At 35.0% G+C, this 19,439-nt stretch overlaps 2 protein-coding genes across 3 annotated transcripts in view; one reads left to right on the forward strand and one right to left on the reverse strand.

Annotated features, from left to right (window-relative positions):
• Window positions 1–1,745: 1,745 nt before the first annotated feature.
• Window positions 1,746–10,257, forward strand: plk1 (polo-like kinase 1 (Drosophila)). Its single transcript, NM_001003890.3, is given in 11 exon segments — window positions 1,746–2,385; window positions 3,466–3,634; window positions 3,720–3,864; window positions 3,999–4,092; window positions 4,719–4,941; window positions 5,411–5,477; window positions 5,644–5,744; window positions 5,944–6,021; window positions 6,774–6,928; window positions 7,010–7,192; window positions 9,769–10,257. Coding segments are annotated over 11 exon segments (1,788 nt in total). The 5' UTR covers window positions 1,746–2,019; the 3' UTR covers window positions 9,976–10,257.
• Window positions 10,258–12,390: 2,133 nt separating this feature from the next.
• ern2 (endoplasmic reticulum to nucleus signaling 2) overlaps window positions 12,391–19,439 on the reverse strand; it is a 31,718-nt gene continuing 24,669 nt past the window's right edge. The window contains exon 22 of one of the 2 annotated variants that reach the window (XM_001919315.8): window positions 12,391–17,963. In XM_001919315.8, the coding sequence (XP_001919350.4) occupies window positions 17,793–17,963 (171 nt within the window). In that variant the 3' untranslated portion in view covers window positions 12,391–17,792. The remainder of the gene's footprint in view (window positions 17,964–19,439) is intronic. The other variant, XM_073949350.1, reaches the window with a different exon arrangement.

The following is a 19,439-nucleotide window of genomic DNA, read 5'->3' on the forward strand; positions in this document are numbered from 1 at the left end:
AATTTTACCATTTATTTTAAGTCTTATCCAAAATTAAAGGTATATTTTGCCCATAGATTAAATTTTATTAATGGAATTTACTCACCCTCAAATGATTAAAAACTTTTATGAGTTTCTTTCTTCTGTTGAAAGATATTTTGAAAAACGTTCATTCTTCAAAATATCTTCTTTTATGGTCAACAGAAGAGAGAAACTCATGTTTGGAGTAAATAGTTTTTCAAGGTGTTTGAAATTTAAAATAGATGGTTGTTACTGTTTTTGGCAAAGGACCTCACCTCATTCAAAAGTAATCTTTTGTTGTAAAGATGCAGCGAAATGGAGCTAAAATATTATTCAGAAAATATTTTAGTTCTATTTGTTTGTTGTTGTTATTTTATTACATTCTTTATTACAAAATACTATAATAATGCTAATATAATTGGTAATTGTGTTTTGAATATACTTTTGCACTATTTGTTAGAATATTATATATATATATATATATATATATATATATATATATATATATATATATTTGTTTTTATTATAAACTTTTATAATGTTTTTAAATACTTTTTAAAATAAGTTTAATTTGGTTTTAATTTTAAATCCTTTTTTATTATTGTTTATTATTTTACAATGAGGGCGACATGGTGGCTCAGTGGTTAGCACTGTCATCTTACAGCAAGAGGGTCGCTGCAAGAAGTCTCAGGTGGGCCAGTGTGCATTTCTGTGTGGAGTTTGCATGTTCTCCCACTGTTGGTGTGGGTTTCCTCCGGTTGCTTTGGTTTCCCCCACAGTCCAAAGACATTTGGTATAGGTGAACTGACAAAACTAAATTGGCTGTACAGTATGAGTGCATGTGCAAGTGAGAGTGTATAGGTGTTTCCCAGTACTGGATTGCAGCTGGAAAGGTTTCCTCTGTCCAAAACATATGATTCATTCAAGTTGGCGGTTTAATCCGCTGTGATGACTCCTGATGAATAAAGGGACTAAGCCAAAGGAAAATTAATGAATTATTTACTCATTTATATATCATATATTTTTGTTTTATTATACATTTTTATAAGATTTTTAAATAATTTTTAAAATAAGTTTAGTTTAGTTTTTTTATTTTAATCATTTTATTATTAATTATTAATTTATTATTATTTTACAATGAATAATTGTTATATTATTAGTTTTACAATTAATTATTGTCTTCTTTTCTTATGTTCATTAATTAATTATTTATGCAAAATTATAGGGAACATTTAGTGTAGCATTTTTACTATTTAATTTTACAATTAAATATATTTGTACACAATAATTATGTATACTTCTAACCTCTTTAAAAGCAGTCCATATTTTTCCAAAAGAATTTTTTTAAAGAATTTAAAGCACATAACTATTATTTTAGACATGAGAAAACGATATACAACAAAATCTCATCATGTAGCATTGTCCACAATCACGCTGTTCACATTTTAATATCGTATTTTTATATTAATTATATAAGTTATCAATTAAACGTAGTTATTGGTGTTTTATATTGTTGTTATTGACATGATTCACATTATAACGTGCCCCGTTCCAAAACAAAACTACATTTTCCCACATGCCTTTCCCATAAGAGTTAAATATCCACACAACACAAATAAAGTTTTTCAGAGCGTGCACGCCGAGTCCCATGATGCTTCGCTGTGTTTGGTCAGAATTTAAATCGCAGCAGCCAATCAGAGGCGGAGGCAACGAATCGAGCACAATTCAAAAAGTAGCAGCGATTCACTGCATTCCCAACCGAGCTGCGGGCCGACGCGCTTCACCACCGCCCGTTTACATCCACGAAATTCGACAAATGCGGTGAATATACGGCGTTTAGATACTTTGTTGTGCCTTTTTGTCTTGGCTGGCGGTATTATTTGAATGCGGATTTCAGCGGAGGAGTGAAGTACTGCGTGTTGTTTACGGATAAAGGAGCAGGAAACATCGCCTCGGTTGTTTATTTTTCAGGACGTTAGGGTGTATTTTTGTACTTAAGAGCATTTGTAGTGTACAACGATGAGTGCTGCAATTGCAAAGCCATCGGCGAAGCCATCGGCTCACGTCGATCCCAAATCTGCTCCTCTGAAAGAGATTCCCGACGTTCTGGTGGATCCGAGAACCATGAAGAGATACATGAGAGGTCGCTTTTTGGGAAAAGGAGGATTCGCCAAATGCTACGAAATCACAGATATGGACACAAAAGAGGTCTTCGCTGGGAAAGTTGTGCCGAAGTCGATGCTGCTGAAGCCGCACCAGAAGGAGAAAATGAGCACAGAAATCGCCATTCACAAAAGTCTCGATAATCCGCATGTTGTGGGCTTTCACGGGTTCTTTGAGGATGATGACTTCGTGTATGTGGTGCTGGAAATCTGTCGCAGAAGGGTAAGAGCTGGGAAAGCATTTTGAAAACAGACCGTCAACGGTCGGTATTCCTGTCACTGCCTCGTAGTATCTTGCAAAGCTCGACGTTTAACTCGTTTAAATTGCATTCTGTTAGGATGAACAACTACCCATTGTGATCTTTTTAAAAATGTTAATTATTTATTTAAACGAGGCACATATAAAGTGATTTAACTCCACTTTCCCCTGTACACTGCAAGTGGATTTTAAACTGGAGGAAGTGACGTCGGTTGACTTCGTATCTCGGACAAATTGTTGTTCAAACGAACTGCGTCTAAACGTCGCTTTTGTCGTCAAATTTTAGTGTAATGCGGATTTTAACATTTAAACCCTCACCAAAACAATTATTTAATTGTTGTAAACTTATCGCAACCATGTATTTGGCGTATTGTTAACGTTAACATTTTATCCAGTTTCACTAAACGTAACGTTACTGTGATTGTGTACAGTACAACCATAAAAACATGTTTATTGAACTTGATTATTTGTAAATTGTGAGCCCTCGTATAGTTGTAGTAAGTAAAATTATTATTCGTTTTGGGAAACTAAATCCTTTAAGAGAGAAATTGTTTTATTCTACAAGAGACCCGTTACGTTAAATAATTAAATTTTATCATTTTAAATCCTTTTCACAGGGTGTCTTAAATTACAAACTAAATTTTGGACCTTAAAAGTCTCAAATTTGCTAATTTATGGTCTTGTTGGTCTTAAATTTTTAATTGTTCTTAAGTTTCCTATGCCCATTTAAAGTTAACCACATGGGCAAAGACCTACCCAATCAGCAGCAACAGAACTCTATAAAACGTTTAACTAAATATAATAACTATTTACCTATATGGTTTTATTTTCCTTTGCGTAAAATTTATTTATTTTAAGGCTTCTTAGCATTAAGCCCATTTGTGAGTCTGAAATTTCGTTTATAATGGTCTTAAGAGTCTTAGATTTGACGAGACCTGCAGAGACCCTGTATTCAGTATTACAATATGGTCTATTCCTTTTATTTTTTTTATAAATTAGTTTTTGTTTGTTTTCTGCTGTTAACTTTTTTCCCCCCTCTTCCAGTCTCTCCTTGAATTGCACAAAAGGAGGAAGGCAGTGACTGAGCCTGAGGCCCGATACTTCATGCGCCAGACTATTCAGGGTGTTCAGTACTTGCACAACAACAGAGTCATTCACCGTGATCTCAAACTTGGGAATCTGTTCCTCAATGATGACATGGATGTGAAGATCGGTAAGCACACACAGATTTTTACAATTTTTATACCTGACTTTTTATATATACTTAAAATTAAGGCTATTTGTTCTCCTCTTTGTAGGTGACTTTGGTTTAGCCACTAAGATTGAGTTTGATGGGGAGCGAAAGAAGACCCTTTGTGGCACTCCAAACTACATTGCTCCTGAGGTGCTCTGCAAGAAAGGCCACAGCTTTGAAGTTGACATTTGGTCACTAGGATGCATTCTGTGAGTACCTTGTTGAATTAATTGCACAATGATGTTTTCACAATGTTATGTTCTCTGATGGTGTTTCATTCTTGCTAAAGCTTTAATTTTGTTTAACATGTACTGTACTCGCAGTAATTTCTTTTCTTTATCAGATACACACTGCTGGTTGGAAAGCCTCCATTTGAGACATCCTGTCTGAAAGAGACCTACATTAGGATTAAGAAGAATGAGTACTCAGTTCCTAGAGTAAGTATCTTTGTATTATTAGGTTTTCTAGTGTTAAGTCAAATCAAAGTTATTTTAGTGTTAAATCAAAGTTACTTCATTTTGTTTTTAAAATTCATAAGGTTAAGCTTATTGTGCAGTGTTCATTTATTCCCTTTTTAAGCTCAATATTTCTTTCATTCTTGTAGCTCAAACAGTAGAGCATGGTGCTAGGAAAATGTTTTCTGCAGAAAGATTTGCTTTGCTGTGATGAAATGTGTCAAAAAATTGAATCAAAGTTGTCATTTCCATTATTTTACTTGCTCTGCTGTGCAGGATATTTTCATTTTAGCAGTACATTTGTTTGTAGCACCCCCAAATGTCATCTAAAGTGAGTTAAAAAAATAACAGTAGGGAAGGGTATGAGTTTTAGGAAAACTGGTCACAAGAATAATTGAATGCTGGTTACTATCAGATTGAAATGTAATTAATCTTTAGCTGACCACTTGAGATTGGATCACTGAGAGCACAATATATCTGAAAATTGATTGATTTAATACCATCTGGAATTTGTAGCTTCTAATGTGGAATGCTTAACCCATTTATACAAGCTTAAACATGAAAAACAGATTGGTGACTTATTACATTGTTGGTGGTTTTTTTTTAAGCACATTAATCCAGTTGCATCTGCTTTGATTCGTCGGATGCTGCACGCTGACCCTACACTCAGACCTTCTGTAGCTGAACTGCTGACTGATGAGTTTTTCACCTCTGGTTATGCACCCATGCGGCTGCCCACTTCCTGTCTCACTGTTCCTCCCAGGTTCTCCATCGCCCCCTCCAGCCTGGATCCTGCCCTCCTCCGCAAACCTCTCTCATCACTTAATAAAGGTATACAAGTGTTTTTATTATTTTATTATAATTTTTTATATATTTATATATATATATATATATATATATATATATATATATATATATATATATATATATATATATATATATATATATATATATATATATATATATATATATATAAGACCATTTTAATGTGGTCATGTCATTGTGCCATGAACATTTCCTGCTTAAACTTTTATAGCCGTAACGAGGCAATTCAATCATAACTTGATGTTAAAACAGCTATCATAGCATTATTTATCAATATGTGGATCTTTTTGGAAGCATGAGAAATTAAAACTGTAAGACAAGAAATGCGTTGACACCATTGTGTTTTGTTTGCATCCCTCAAAATGGTTAATAGTCTTAGTGCATTCTTTATTAATCGAAAATTGTATTTGTGAATTTAAAGTAACAATTGTAAACATGCAATTTACCTGTTACTCTTTTGTATGTGCGCACACAGGCACAGATAGTCCAATTGAGAAAATGGGGAAAATGGATCAGCCACAAAGAGAAGATCTGCAACAAAGGTCAGTTCTTTAATCCTGTGTTGTGTTTATCACCCAATTTGGTAGTACTATTAAACCTATGCATATTGACTTGTATTAAATAGAGCAAATCTTTTAATAGATGTAGGGTTACAGCAATTGAGAATACATGTGTGCTTAATGGATGTCACTGAATTGTTTTGCTCAGAGATGGACCAGAGCAGCCTGACACTCACCTAACTGACATGCTGCAGCAGCTGGCTGTCGTCAATGCAGCCAAGCCGTCTGATAGAGACTTTATTAGACAAGGTAATGAATTTCTGTGTCTTGTACTTGGGAAGAGTTTAATTACTATATTTTAGTACTCTTTAAAAGGATTTTTGTATGACTGCGTTTAATTGCCGTCTATGTATTCATACAACAATCAAGTGCTGTTTGGAAAGGGTTACATGTTCTCAAATTGACAATCTTGTTGCAAATATTTTTTTTTCCCCTTACACTTTTACAGAGGAAGCTGAAGACCCTGCTTGTATTCCTGTCTTCTGGATTAGTAAATGGGTTGACTACTCTGACAAATATGGCCTTGGTAAGACACCATGCTAAAGTTCCTTAGTGTTTTTTATTTTATTTTATTTTTTTTTTTACACTGTTTTAATGCCTGAGGGGAAAAACGCTTGCAAATTAAAAATGTACTTGCAAGTATAATATTATGGAACATTTTCCTAAAAAATATGTGTCCGCTTGTTAAATGTGACGTCACGCTAAGCGGCTTCCGCGTCCAAGCGCTCTATTCAACTGTATGGGGAGACTCGTGAAATGGTAATAATAAACGTTAACAAAACTATTGAATACTTTCCAAAATCACGATCGCAATATATATGGCCATGCCTAATATCTGATGGCCAGAAAATAATTTTTTTACATTTTTTTTTATAAATTGTTAATTTTGGTATTTGTGATGCAGCAAGCCCAGAGATTGTTGTGTACACTGACTATATATAAAATTAAATTATGTGTAATATGAATAAAAAGTGATCATAAACGAATGATTTCTCAAGTCAAATGAGTGACTGCTTGGACCTGGAAACAATATTAAATGCGTCACAACTTAACAAGTGGATTGAAACATCCCACCTGTTGAATGGTAATCTTTAAGAGTGAGATAAAATAATGGTTTGCGGAGCCTTCCAATTGATAAGTATAATTAAAATAATGATACAAGTATGATTTGCAGCATCTGATAGTGCCAAATCTAACACTTTTTTTTTTTTGTTGTTGTTTTTTTTTTTTGGAAAATACTGCCACTTATGCAAATGTTTATTTATTTTTTTTTATTAGGTTACCAGTTGTCTGATAACAGTGTAGGTGTTCTGTTCAATGATTCCACACGGTTGATCATGTGTGCTGACGGTGATAGCCTGCAGTACATCGATCGCAACTCTCTAGAATCCTACCTCAGTGTTCGCTCGTATCCCTCTGCACTCTCCAAAAAGGTCTGCATGGTTCTGGAAATAATGTGTTGGATAAGTGACACTGATTTGATGTCCAGAACTAACATACTGTCTTTATTTTAGATTACACTCCTTAAGTACTTCAGGAATTACATGAGTGAGCACTTGCTGAAGGCTGGAGCGAATATAACTCCTCGGGAAGGGGATGAACTGACCCGATTGCCTTACCTTCGCCACTGGTTCCGCACAAAGAGTGCTATTGTGCTACACCTGAGTAATGGGACTGTGCAAATCAATTTTTTCCAGGTAAGAATGCTGCGTAACAATCTTGTATTAATCTAAAGCATTTGTCAGTATTAAATTTATCCATTTATAGACCATTTTCAGTGTGGTCATGACATTGGCCCATGAACATTTGCTGCTTGGTATCAAACTACTTCATAACTGTAGCGAGGCAATACAATCATAACCTAGTGTTAAAACAGCCATCATAACATTTATCCATATGGGATTCTCAAAAGTTATAGAAAAGATGTAAAACTGGAAATATATTGGGATCATCGTTTTGTTTACATCTCTCAAAATGGTCCATACTACAAGGCTGATGAATGCTTTTATCTGATTGGTTGTTCTAAGGTATTTATTTTCTATTAAATGCACAGCTGAAGTTCCAGACAGGTTTTAACCACATTAGTTCCATATCACCTCTGAATTATTTATTTCACCGCTTTCAAAAGTCATATCAGAACAAAATGTTTTGGACGAGATGTGTTACAAAACTAGTCTCACACTCCAGAGTTATTTGAGGACAAAAATATGACAAATGTTTTAATATATAACTGTTACCACTGTTCACTGTGACACTGTTCAAATGCTGTATAAGCAGAATAATTAAATTATCACCACTTTGAGTTTTTTTTTTTTTTTTAAATAAGAATAAGAGATAGATTGACCAAAAAGTCAAATCTGTTATTTGGTCATCTTTACTCGTTTCAAAATTTTGACTGACAAAAGCCACTTTCACATACACAGACTTTTCTGTAAAATTACCAGCAATTTTTCGAAAAGGGATCATGTGAGAACAGGATGTTTACTACGAATTGGACAAATCAGATGAATTCACATCTGTGCTGTTTATGAAAAATGCATTTTGAATACTTTTCCAGAAGCATTTAGCTGCTGCTTGTTAGTCGGGTAACATTTTTATGTTCCGTCTTAGTGCAAACTGGGGGAAAAATGATCAATAAGATTCTTATGATACACTGAGTTTACCTGCAGTTCAAGGCACATACAAAGGAGTGCTCCAGTCAGTCAGATTTGGGTAACCTATGGCAGGGCTGTGCGATTTTTGGGGAAAATATTGAATTGAGTTTATTTTTTTATATGTATATAAGCTTTGCTAAAATGCAGTGAGTGCTAGTTAAAAAAAAAAAAAAAAAAAAGAAAGAAAGAAAAGAAATGTTGGAGTTGTTTAATATCTTTTCAGTTATTCAAATTTTCTTTAAATATTTAGAAATAAAACTATCTCCTAGAGAAAACCGTAAGCACAATTAAAAATGTCCTTTTGCATCATATTATGGAGAGTGTTGTTTATTATAAAAACAAAAAAATTATAATTACAAAAATAAAGAACACAGCAAAACTTAACATGGCTTTTTGTACCTTTTTATATGGTCTAAAAGCAAAATTGTTGTCAGATGCTACACTAAAGATCATGACATTTAACGTAGAGCTGCATTACTGCAAAATGGGAAAAATATGTTTGAGTTGAAAGTGTTTATCAATAATTGGCAATTCTCCAATGGCTTTGACTTTAAAACCCAAAATATTCTCATATTAGCGATGGCCTGATTTTCTTTGATAGTAATTTAGTCTAATGATGTTTTGAAGTGGCAGCAGCCATCATCCTCTTTGTTTGGGGTTTAAAAAAATATATATTGTGAGCATTCTGAAGTTTGATTGGCCAGAACGAAAGTGTACCTTCTCAATTAGCTAAAAACTGTATACACACATAGACAGCAGTCCCACATTGGCTCTGGGTGGGGGAAATTAAATAACAGATTTAATATCGCAGCCTCTTGCATGGCTTTTTTTTTATTTTAAGCTAATCGCAATGTTTCCAATTGCAATTCTATTTCGATTAATTGCACTGGCCTACTCGACATGTGAAAGTCTTCCTTTATATCATCAGCATTTGTAATGTAGTCAAAAGTGTAAACAGCTGTTTTTAGCTGCGTTTAGCGCCTCTGCCATTGGATGGTAATGTTTATTTTGGTCTGTCTCTGGGACAAAAGCAGCATGAATGCCAGCATTTATAACAAAAGTGAAACCAACTTTGTTTACAAATACAAGTGTGGCTGTTTAGAGCTCGTTTATGGTAATGTCTGAATTTTACCAGTGTTTTGGAATGGATGTTTGCATGATCTTTTTCTAGATAAATTCTGAAACCTTCTTGCCTGTCTAAACGACACATTTTAATTTCCAGGTAAAGTTGTTACAGAAGTTTTTCTGGAAATTGACCAGTATTACTGTGTGAAAGGGGCTAAAGATTATATTTTGAGAACCGCTGGGAAAAACTGTCACCATTAACATTGACTTTTCACTTTCCTACTATTGTAGTCAGTGGTTGCATGCTTTGTTTTCTTCAAAATATAATCTTTGAGTTCAAGAGAATAAAGAAGCTCATAAAGGTTTGAAGCCACAAGTGTGTGAAATCAATGATTAATTTTAGAGTGAGCGTTTGTTAGGTTTATTTGGTAGATTTAATTTCCCATCATCAGTTATTCCTTGCATAATGTCAAGTGAATTTTGAATAAAGTTTATTTTAAGGTCAATAAAAAGGTCAAACTGAAACTGTAAATTCTTCTTTTTGTGCTCTCCAGGATCACACTAAGCTTATTTTGTGTCCACTAATGGGAGCAGTGACGTACATCAATGAGAAGCGAGAGTTTTACACCTACAAGATGACCTTAATCGAGGAGTTCGGCTGCTGTAAAGAGTTGGCTAGCCGTTTGCGCTATGCTCGCAACATGGTGGAGAAGCTCATGGCCTGCAAAAGCAGCACAACAGCTGCTACTTCAGCACGCTAACCCACTGACGTCATAAATTGTATAGCTATGAGTTCACCATCGGCTCTCACTTGAGTCTGAGGGCCCGTAAATATTACTACAGCAAAACTTGAACAGTTTTCTGAGTTCTACACTATGATGTCCTCTTCTGGATCTGTTTACTCTCTCTCGCTGTCGTTTGTTCATCAGGGTTGCACATCTGTGGCCATCTCTGTATCATGTGAATGCTCTTGTACATGTTTTAATATTTTAGATGCTGTTTATCTGTCCTCTGTTCTTTGTATAAAAGCTTTTGGATGAGAATCTTTTAACGTGTAAGAATATTTGAAATAATTTGGTATTCCAAAAATAAAGATCTTTTTAGACAAAATTTTGGATTGTTAGATACTATTGAGAAATACAAGTTTATATTCGAGTGTTTAATTAAAATATTCATGTTTGGAAAGTTAAAGTGTTTCAGAACTTTAACAAGCTGCTGAATGTTTGATTTTGATTGGCTGATGAGCATTTATTTGCTGAATAATATAAAGCTGAAGTAGTTCCAGGCAGATCCCGATCGCATTTCAATTTCATATCATGAAGCGGTTCAATTTCAGTCAACAAAAGCAAAAAGCTCAGAGAGATATGTAAGAAATGAATACTATACCAACACTGGAGCTGTATGAGGACCAAAACCTGACAAATTTCCTGAAATAAGTCATCTAAACCAGGAACTTCCAAATTCTGAAAGGCAAATTCTTTTAATTAAACTGTTTTTTTTTATCCAAAATCTACAAAAGAAAAAAAAATAGTACTTATTAGTTGCATTATAAAAACAGGCTATTTTTTTTCTCCATTGGATTACAACCTATTTACTAAATGCTAATGTAAGAAACTAAAACATTATTCATAATCTAAATGCAGTCTATTAAATCTAGCTAATTCAGTCTGGCACCTAAAGAACTGCAGAAATAAGTGTTGCCTTGGTTACTGAGGTAAACAAAGCAGCATAATGTCAAATCACGTGAAGGTGCGCGTTTACAACAGCCATTACGGTGTTTCCATTAGAGCGAGCAGCACAACAGGCCAACGTCAAGCTAGTAGGTTGTAGTTTTATTTTGCCCCACAAAAGTGTTCTTGGAGCTTCGTTTGGTTTCATTTAAACCACTGAAGTATCATGGAGTGCCCTGACAACATTGTGTTTGGCACCTTTTCTGCTCTTCGAATGCCTTGAGACCCTTGCTGTTTATGGAGGATAAGGGAGCTCTCGGATTTCACCTGAAGTATCTTAATTTTTGTCTCCCGAAGACGAACGAAGGTCTTGGGGAATTGAAACAACATGAGGGTGAGTGATTAATCTCAGCCAATCACATGGCAGCAACTTAATTCTTTGTAGGCCTGTAGACAAGGTCAAGATGATCAGCTGCAGTTCAAACCGAGCATCAGAAATGGGAAGAAAGGGGATATAAGTGACTTTGAATGTGGCATTTGGGTTGGTGCCAGACGGGCTGATCCAAGTATTTCAGAAACTGCTGATCTACTGGGATTTTTACTCACAACCATCTCTAGGCTTTACAAAGAATGGTATGAAAAAAGAGAAAATATCCAGAGAGCAGCAGTTCTGTGGGCGCAAATGCCTAGTTGGTGCCAGAGGTCAGAGGAGAATGGCCAGACTGGTTCGAGATGATAGTAAGGCAACAGTAACTCAAATAACCACTTGTTACAACCAAGGTATGCAGAAGAGCATCTCTGAACACACAACACGTCCAACCTTGAGGCAGATGGGCTACAGCAGCAGTAGACCACACCAGGTGAAACTCCTGTCAGCTAAGAACAGGAAACTAAAGCTACAATTCACACAGGCTCACCAAAATCAGACAAGAAAAGATTGGAAAAAATGTTTTCTAGTCTGATGAGTCTCGATTTCTGCTGTGACATTTGGATGGTAGATTCAGAATTTGCCGTCAACACATGAAAGCATGCATCTATCCTGCCTTGTATCACCGGTTCAGGCTTCTGGTGGTGGTGTAATGGTGTTGAGGATATTTTCTTTCAGTTTTCTAGAGCATCTTTAAAATGTGGTGGAGGAGATTCGCATCATGGATGTGCAGCTGACAAATCCGCAGCAACTGTGTGATGCTATCACGTCATGGACCAAAATCTCTGAGGAATATTTCCAGTACCTTGTTAAATCTATGCCATGAAGGATTAAGGCAGTTCTGAAGGCAAAAAGTGGGTTTTTTAAGGTGTACCTAATAATGTGGCCGGGGAGTGTATAATCTTGATTTTGTGTTTGCCATTTTCTTGTCAACAATCAAGAAATGATTTAAACTAATTTCATTGCATTTGCTAAATAACAGCACAATAAAACATTACGGACAAGAAGCGGATTCATTTATCATGGAATTCTTTCTGGAAAAATAAAACGTGATAGAGAACTATCACAAAGATACTCCATTACTTTAACATGGTTTATTTGGTTTTGTGTGCATTAAACAAAGAATATAACTGTCCAAAGTTTTTGTGCAGGGCACTTTTAGATGCTGTAGTAAAAAGTACCATGGTATGAACAATCCACCACGGTAATTCAGCATTTATTGAAGTATCTTGCAATTACCACAGTATGTGAACACCACCAGACATAATCAGTATTTTCTGTAATGGAAATCCAAACAAACAACATTAATCTGAATCAAGTTTAACAGTTCTTTGGTCTGTGCCACTTTAACAAATAATTGCACAGACAGTTTTCCAGTGAAACATAATCAGTACATTAACTCTCTGTTGGGTAGAAAAACAAAGGCACTTATATGTCGTCACTTGGTTAATATCTCCCATGGCAATAATCCTCAAGGTTTAATTGTTAAGTTTATAAAAAGATATGTTATGAAACTATCAGTATAAAATTTGAGTGTACAGCAGGCTGTGAAAATACTTAATGGAAACACCACATTAGAGCTGTAACACTGAGAGATGAGGATAAAACAGCAATGTGTGGCGGACAGTAACAAATCCATGATAAATATAGCATGAAGCTGCAGTTAAAACCACACAAAGCTGAAGAAAAAACAACAACAATCTGTCCTAATTTATCTGATTGACACAGACACGTTTAGATGTACACTTGGTGTACAAAAGGATTCTTAGACCACTAATTGTTGAAGATCTTCATATATCTGCAGATGTCAATAGAAGTTGTGCTGGCTTTTATGATATCATTTTAGCAACGCAGCTAAAGAATAGTTCAGCTAGTTCAACACAAATTAATATGATACATTTTTTAACTGTTTGTAACTGAGGCAACACTTTACAATAAGAGTACACGAATAATGATGTATAAATATATAAACTAAATATTACTTTATTATGAACTAATGATGAGTTAGGGCTCGCTAATCATGAACTAACTTTAACCACAACATCATGAAATGTCACATGTGTTCATGTGTGAATAACGGCTGCCTTAGAGGTCGATTACACCAAACTCGCTTTTACGTTCCAAAAACGCAAGGCGCACTGCAATGAAAAAAAGAAAACAAGAAGTGCGGTGTGCTTTTATTATGTCGCTAGCCAATGACTGAATCAGTTGCATATTGTGTGCGAATGTACAATATTATTATTTATTGGTATAATTTTAATATTTAATAATATTGTATATTCCAACACAATCTCACGGCAATTCGTAACTTTTTGATTTAGTGGCTAATTCGTATGAATTCGTACGATCTAATTCGAACAATTTAGTATGATTTGCTCATCCCCCAATGACGGTGGGGTTAGGTGCCACGCCTCCTTTTTAAAATTGTACATTTTCGTACGACTGAATTCGAATTGAATTAACCACTAAACTGGCAAAACGTAAAATACGTTTTCTTGTGAGATTAGGCTGGATATTTAAGATTTGTGAAGTCATACAGCTCTGAATAACTCAAAACAGCGACCACTAGTCAGCCCTCTATTTTCAGAAGTCTCCGTAATCATCTTGACAACACAAACACTGCTGTCACCTCAACAGAAACCCCGCCTCTGCTTTCATTTGATTGGAGAATTAAACAGACGCAACTGACATAACATGCTTTTTCACTCGGAGTTGACTTTTTTTTTTCAACTGTGAGCACACAACGTACAATGGCAAAAACGTGAGGCGCGCATAACGCATAAGCAGCACGCAAAACGCTCGCGTCCGTTAGTAAATCATTCAAAAAAGGCACCTCTCAACGCAAAAATAGAGTTCTTATTTACTTGTAAGTACATTCTTGTTTGTTGATTAAGGGCCTACTCACACTATGCTATACGAACCGTGGCCAGGCCCAATTTCCAGATCGTTTGAGAAGTGTTAGTGGATTCACTTGGCCGGCCCTGGCCCAGTTGGAAGAGGTGAGCGCGGTTCACTTGGGCTAAGCGCCTAAGCCCGAAACTGAAGACGAGACGGAACTGTTTCATATGGATTTATTAATCATTCTCACTGTTTAATGAACGCAAATTGTCTTAGATTATTAAAGACGCAAACCCCTCACTGCATGACAGCTGCACCTTCAGCAAACCTCCTAATTCCTGCAACACGAAGATTTTATGATTGTTTATGAGCATCAAAAGTGGCTGATCTGTTTGGCGAAATATTTGACTGCGTGCCACTGCATATCAAACAACTTAATCAATATAACTAAAGAAATCTCCACTGTGTTGAGGGAGTGTGCTTAATGAACAGTGCATCATTGATGAGTGAGGGCCGTCGGGGGAGACGGGAGGGGGGACAAGCGAGCTTTAGCTCGGTTCGAACTTTAGCTCGCCCTAATGTATTAATTACTACATTAGTTTAAGCTTAATTTAATCATCATGAACTCGTGACATGTTTATGTATAATTATATCATGACTTTACTAAGAGGGGCACATTATCATTAACTAGGGTTATACTGGAACGATACTGGAATTCGGTACCAATCTGTACTGAAATTAAAAAAAAATGCCCATTTCCTGCGAACATTTGAGCACTGTTGAGCACATTCTTAAACACGGTTGATTTGTCATTGGGTTCACATGCTCAACTGAAATGACTGTGATTGGCCGTGAAGGTCATCAGTTCACCGAACTCACTGCTGTTTACGGAGTGTAACCACAGATACAGGGACACTGGAGCGTTTTAAAGTCATGTCGATCAGCTGGTTTGTCTGTAAGCTGACATACGAGTGATCTGCTGATGAATCGCGGCTTTAAAATGCTACAGTGTCCCTGTATCTGTGGATTGGTACTTAATTCCAGCATCGTGACAACCCTATCATTAACCCATTCTTAACTACTCATGAACTCCTTTTGCATATCCGTCTAGTGTGTTTACACTGTCTACATCAACATGAACAGTTTAAACACAGGAGTTGATGAGTAGTTAAGGATGAGTTAACGGTGACGTGCCCCTTCCTTCAGTTCGTTCATCATATATATGTTCAGTTCACAAATTAATACATCGTTATTCGTGTGCTGTTATTGTAAAAGTATTGTAAAAGTGTTACCCACTCAATGTAACAATGAAAAATCCCTCCTTTTGTGTTTCTAATTTTAATTTTGAGATGAACTATTTTTAAGTACCATATAGAAGTCTACCTATTAAGAATATAAGTAGTCGGCTGGCGATTTAATAATAGTCTGAACAACAATAAACAATCCTGACAGAACAAGTGCCAAACTGCTGGCTAATATCAGCTAATCTGAAAAAATATGGCCTTTTTTATTTCTTTGTTATTTCTTCACATAATAAAACCAGCAGCCAATTCTTTAAAAGCCCTGTAATACACACAAGCTGCGTCCCAAATGCCACACTATGCACTATGCACTATGTACTTATGCATTCACACACTCAACAGCATAGTGTATGTATAGTGTCGTCCCAATTGGAACTCTAACTTTTTTTACTAAACAGAAATTCAAACCGTTTCCCAGATAACGTTTGATATTTGCCAAATTAGTGAAATGAATTACCAAACTACCAAATAATACCTGCCAAGAGTATAACCACATTCACCATCAGGAGACCATATAATCACTCTCGTAGAACTTCACAATCCAAAATAAATATAATCCAACATGAGCCACCCGAAAGCTCTGCAACTTCTATAACATGAAAAAAAACTGCGGTCGATGAGTGTGTGAAGTGTCCTACATTCCACACCATTTTACCTGCTGAATGAGTGCATCATCCCGGTAATTAAAGGGCACTTATTATTTTAAGAGTTTTCGATGTGAACGCACTACTCACACTATTTATACTGGAAAATGGCATAGAATAGTGTATAAGTATGTGATTTGGGACGCACCTATATTAACTTACTGGTTACTCTGATCTATAAAACCTGTTTCTATAAAACCATAATGTGTCCTTCAATTATACTGGCACTCTCTGTAAATTGGAAACCTGTGAAAAAGCTTCTTTATTGTATACTATTTTAATCTTTTAAGCATGTTATTGGATGAGAGTAGAGTTTTTCCCCTGAAACTCTTTCAAACTATTCATGGTGATGTCAGATTGTAGTTTTGGAGACTTTCTGAGCCCAAGACCCAAGTTCAGTAATTCTCCCGCTGTGATTCTTGGAGATTTTTTCATCCACGTAACTGTGTTTTTGGAGATAAACATAGAGTTGAAGTCAGAATTATTAACCCCCTGTATTTTTTACCCCCAATTTGTGTTTAATAGAAATAATTTTTTTTCAACACATTTCTATACATAAAGTTTTAATAACTCATTTCTAATAACTGATTTCTTTGGTCTTTGCCATGATAACAGTACATTATATTTTACTAGATACTTTTTAAGATGCTAGTGTGGGCTCTATGCACAGCTAGAGTTTTAAAGCCAATGATAAACTTCCGGTGAAAGCTTAATGTCAGTATTTACAATTTTACAAGGTTATTTTTACAGCATTGATGTTGTAATGTAATTACAATACATTCAATTAAACAGGCTTAAGCGTTTATTTAGTTGTTCAAGAGTTAAACGAGGCGAAAGACCATTGTAACCACTAGCGCCATAAGTAGCAACAGGTTAGTGCAGAAATTCCATTAAAAATACTGCGGTAAAATAAACAGTCATGTTATAAAGACATGGCGAGGGGATTCAATGCAGTGCTTCGTCCAATCTGAGAACCACTTCATATCGTATATCTAACAGGCGGTGAAGACCACTGGTTTTTAAAGAAATCAAATCTTAAACGTGTTATCTCCGTCTCAAAGTTTTCCCCCCTTCCACCCCTACTTTCCACTCTACTAAGTGTGAACTCTTGAAAAGTCCATGTGCATATAGCCCATTCAGCTTAAAGTGCAATCAAAAGGCTTAACTAGTAGGTTAATTTGGCAAGTTAGGGTAATTAGACAAGTCATTGTATAACGATGGTATGTTTTGTAGATAATCCAAAACAAATACTGCTTATGAGGACTCATAATTTTGGTCCTAAAATGGTTTTTAAAAAATAAAAAATTGCTTTTATTCTAGCTGAAATAAAACAAATAAGACTTTCTCCAGAAAAATATTATCAGATATACTGTGAAAATATCCTTGCTCTGTTAAACATCATTTGGGAAATATTTGAAAAAGAAGGGATAATAATTTTGACTTCAACTGTGCATCCATATCCTCCAATACTCATATTTACCAAGAAAACTAATATATCTGGAGGACACTATATGCAAAAAAAGACATCTTCTCTCAGCAAGTCCAGTTGGGTGTTTTCAGAGTAATGACTCAGTAGCTCATTGCAATAAAATGTGCTCACAGTTCATCCAGTAGTGCAGACGGATGCAGTGTTTATTTGAGGATCCTGCTTTTCCTCTTTAGTCCGGTGCAGGAACAAACAGCGTGTCTCTACGGGCGTCAGTGATGATAGTACGGGTGAAAGGGTCTCTCGGGGGCACAGATGCTGAGTGCTGTGTGCGTGTGAAGCAGTAACCGGGGGAACCGTGAGGTGAAATACGCCACAAAGCCATCGGGGACTTCACCGAGAGCCGACTGAACCTCCGGCGGGAGCTCGTGATAATGGTGTTTCTGCAGGAAAACATTACAAGACAGCTTGAAAGTGATTTACATTTTATTTTAAGTATAAATAACTAGGGCTGCATGGTATTGGACATTGCGATGATATTTAGTTTTTCTGCACTGTATATTGTGATATGAATATAATTTCACAATATTATTCAGGTAACTATTAGGAAGGAATGCATAGTTTTACAATGGTTGGAATGATTTTGTAAAGGAGCACATTTGCATAAAATATACAAAATAATCAAAAAATCTGGTAAATACAATAAACAAAGTAAAGTGAAATGAAAGAAGAGAAGAAATGATCAGCAGTTTATGGTTTCCTGTGGAGTCTAACAGAATTGATGTACTTAAATTAAGTAATCAAATGTAAAATTAGATGTTCTTAACTTTGGTTCCAGGTTAATTATAATACCAACTTCATGTTGAAGATTCTGCGATGTGACTATTGCAGATAATACGATAATAAAACGATATATTGTGATATACAGTTGAAGTCAGAATTATTAGCCCCCTGTTTACCCTGTTTACCAATTTCTTTTTAACGGAGAGAAGATTTTTTTCAACACATTTCTAAACATAATAGTTTTAATAACTCATTTCTAATTAATGATGTATTTTATCTTTGCCATGATGACAGTAAATAATATTTGACTAGATCTTTTTCAAGACACTTCTATGCAGCTTAAAGTGACATTTAAAGGCTTAACTGGGTTAATTTAGTTAACTAGGCAGGTTAGGGTAATTAGACAAGTTATTGTATAATGACGGTTTGTTCTGTAGACTATCAAAAAAAAAAAAAAAAAATTGCCTAAAGGGGCTAATAATTTTTTTCCTTAAAATGGTGTTACAAAAATTAAAATCTACTTTTATTCTTGTTGAAATAAAACAAATCAGACTTTCTCCAAAAGAAAAAAAAACACTATCAGACATACTGTGATAAATGTCCTTGCTCTGTTAAACATCATTTGTGAAATGATAAAAAAAGACAAAAATTCAAAGGGGGGCTAATAATTCTGACTTCAACTGTATATCCCTATTAATAACTAATATCAATAATTACATTTAATAATTTAAGTGTTTTCGGGTGTAAAATAAAAATACAACACCAGAGTTTTGACCATTACATTGTATCATAATTGATCATACTGCAATATATTAATTCATCATTCAAAAGTCGGGGGGCAGTAAAATGTTTTTAAGAGAGAAATATTTTATTTAGCAAAGATGATCTAAAATGCTAAAAAATTGTTAAATTAATCAAATTAAATATGATACTCACAATAATGATGTATTATTTAATATATGAATACAATTTTAGATTATTAACATTATATTATTATTATTATTATTAATTATAATACAATTAGTCTTCTTTCAAATGTATTACAAATATATTTTTACTAAAACATTATATTTTTCATTTATTAATTTTCTTTTTGGCTCAGTCCCTTTATTAATTTGGGGTCGCCACAGTCAAAT

This window comes from Danio rerio, chromosome 1, assembly GCF_049306965.1.
Source record: "Danio rerio strain Tuebingen ecotype United States chromosome 1, GRCz12tu, whole genome shotgun sequence".
NCBI lineage: Eukaryota > Metazoa > Chordata > Actinopteri > Cypriniformes > Danionidae > Danio > Danio rerio.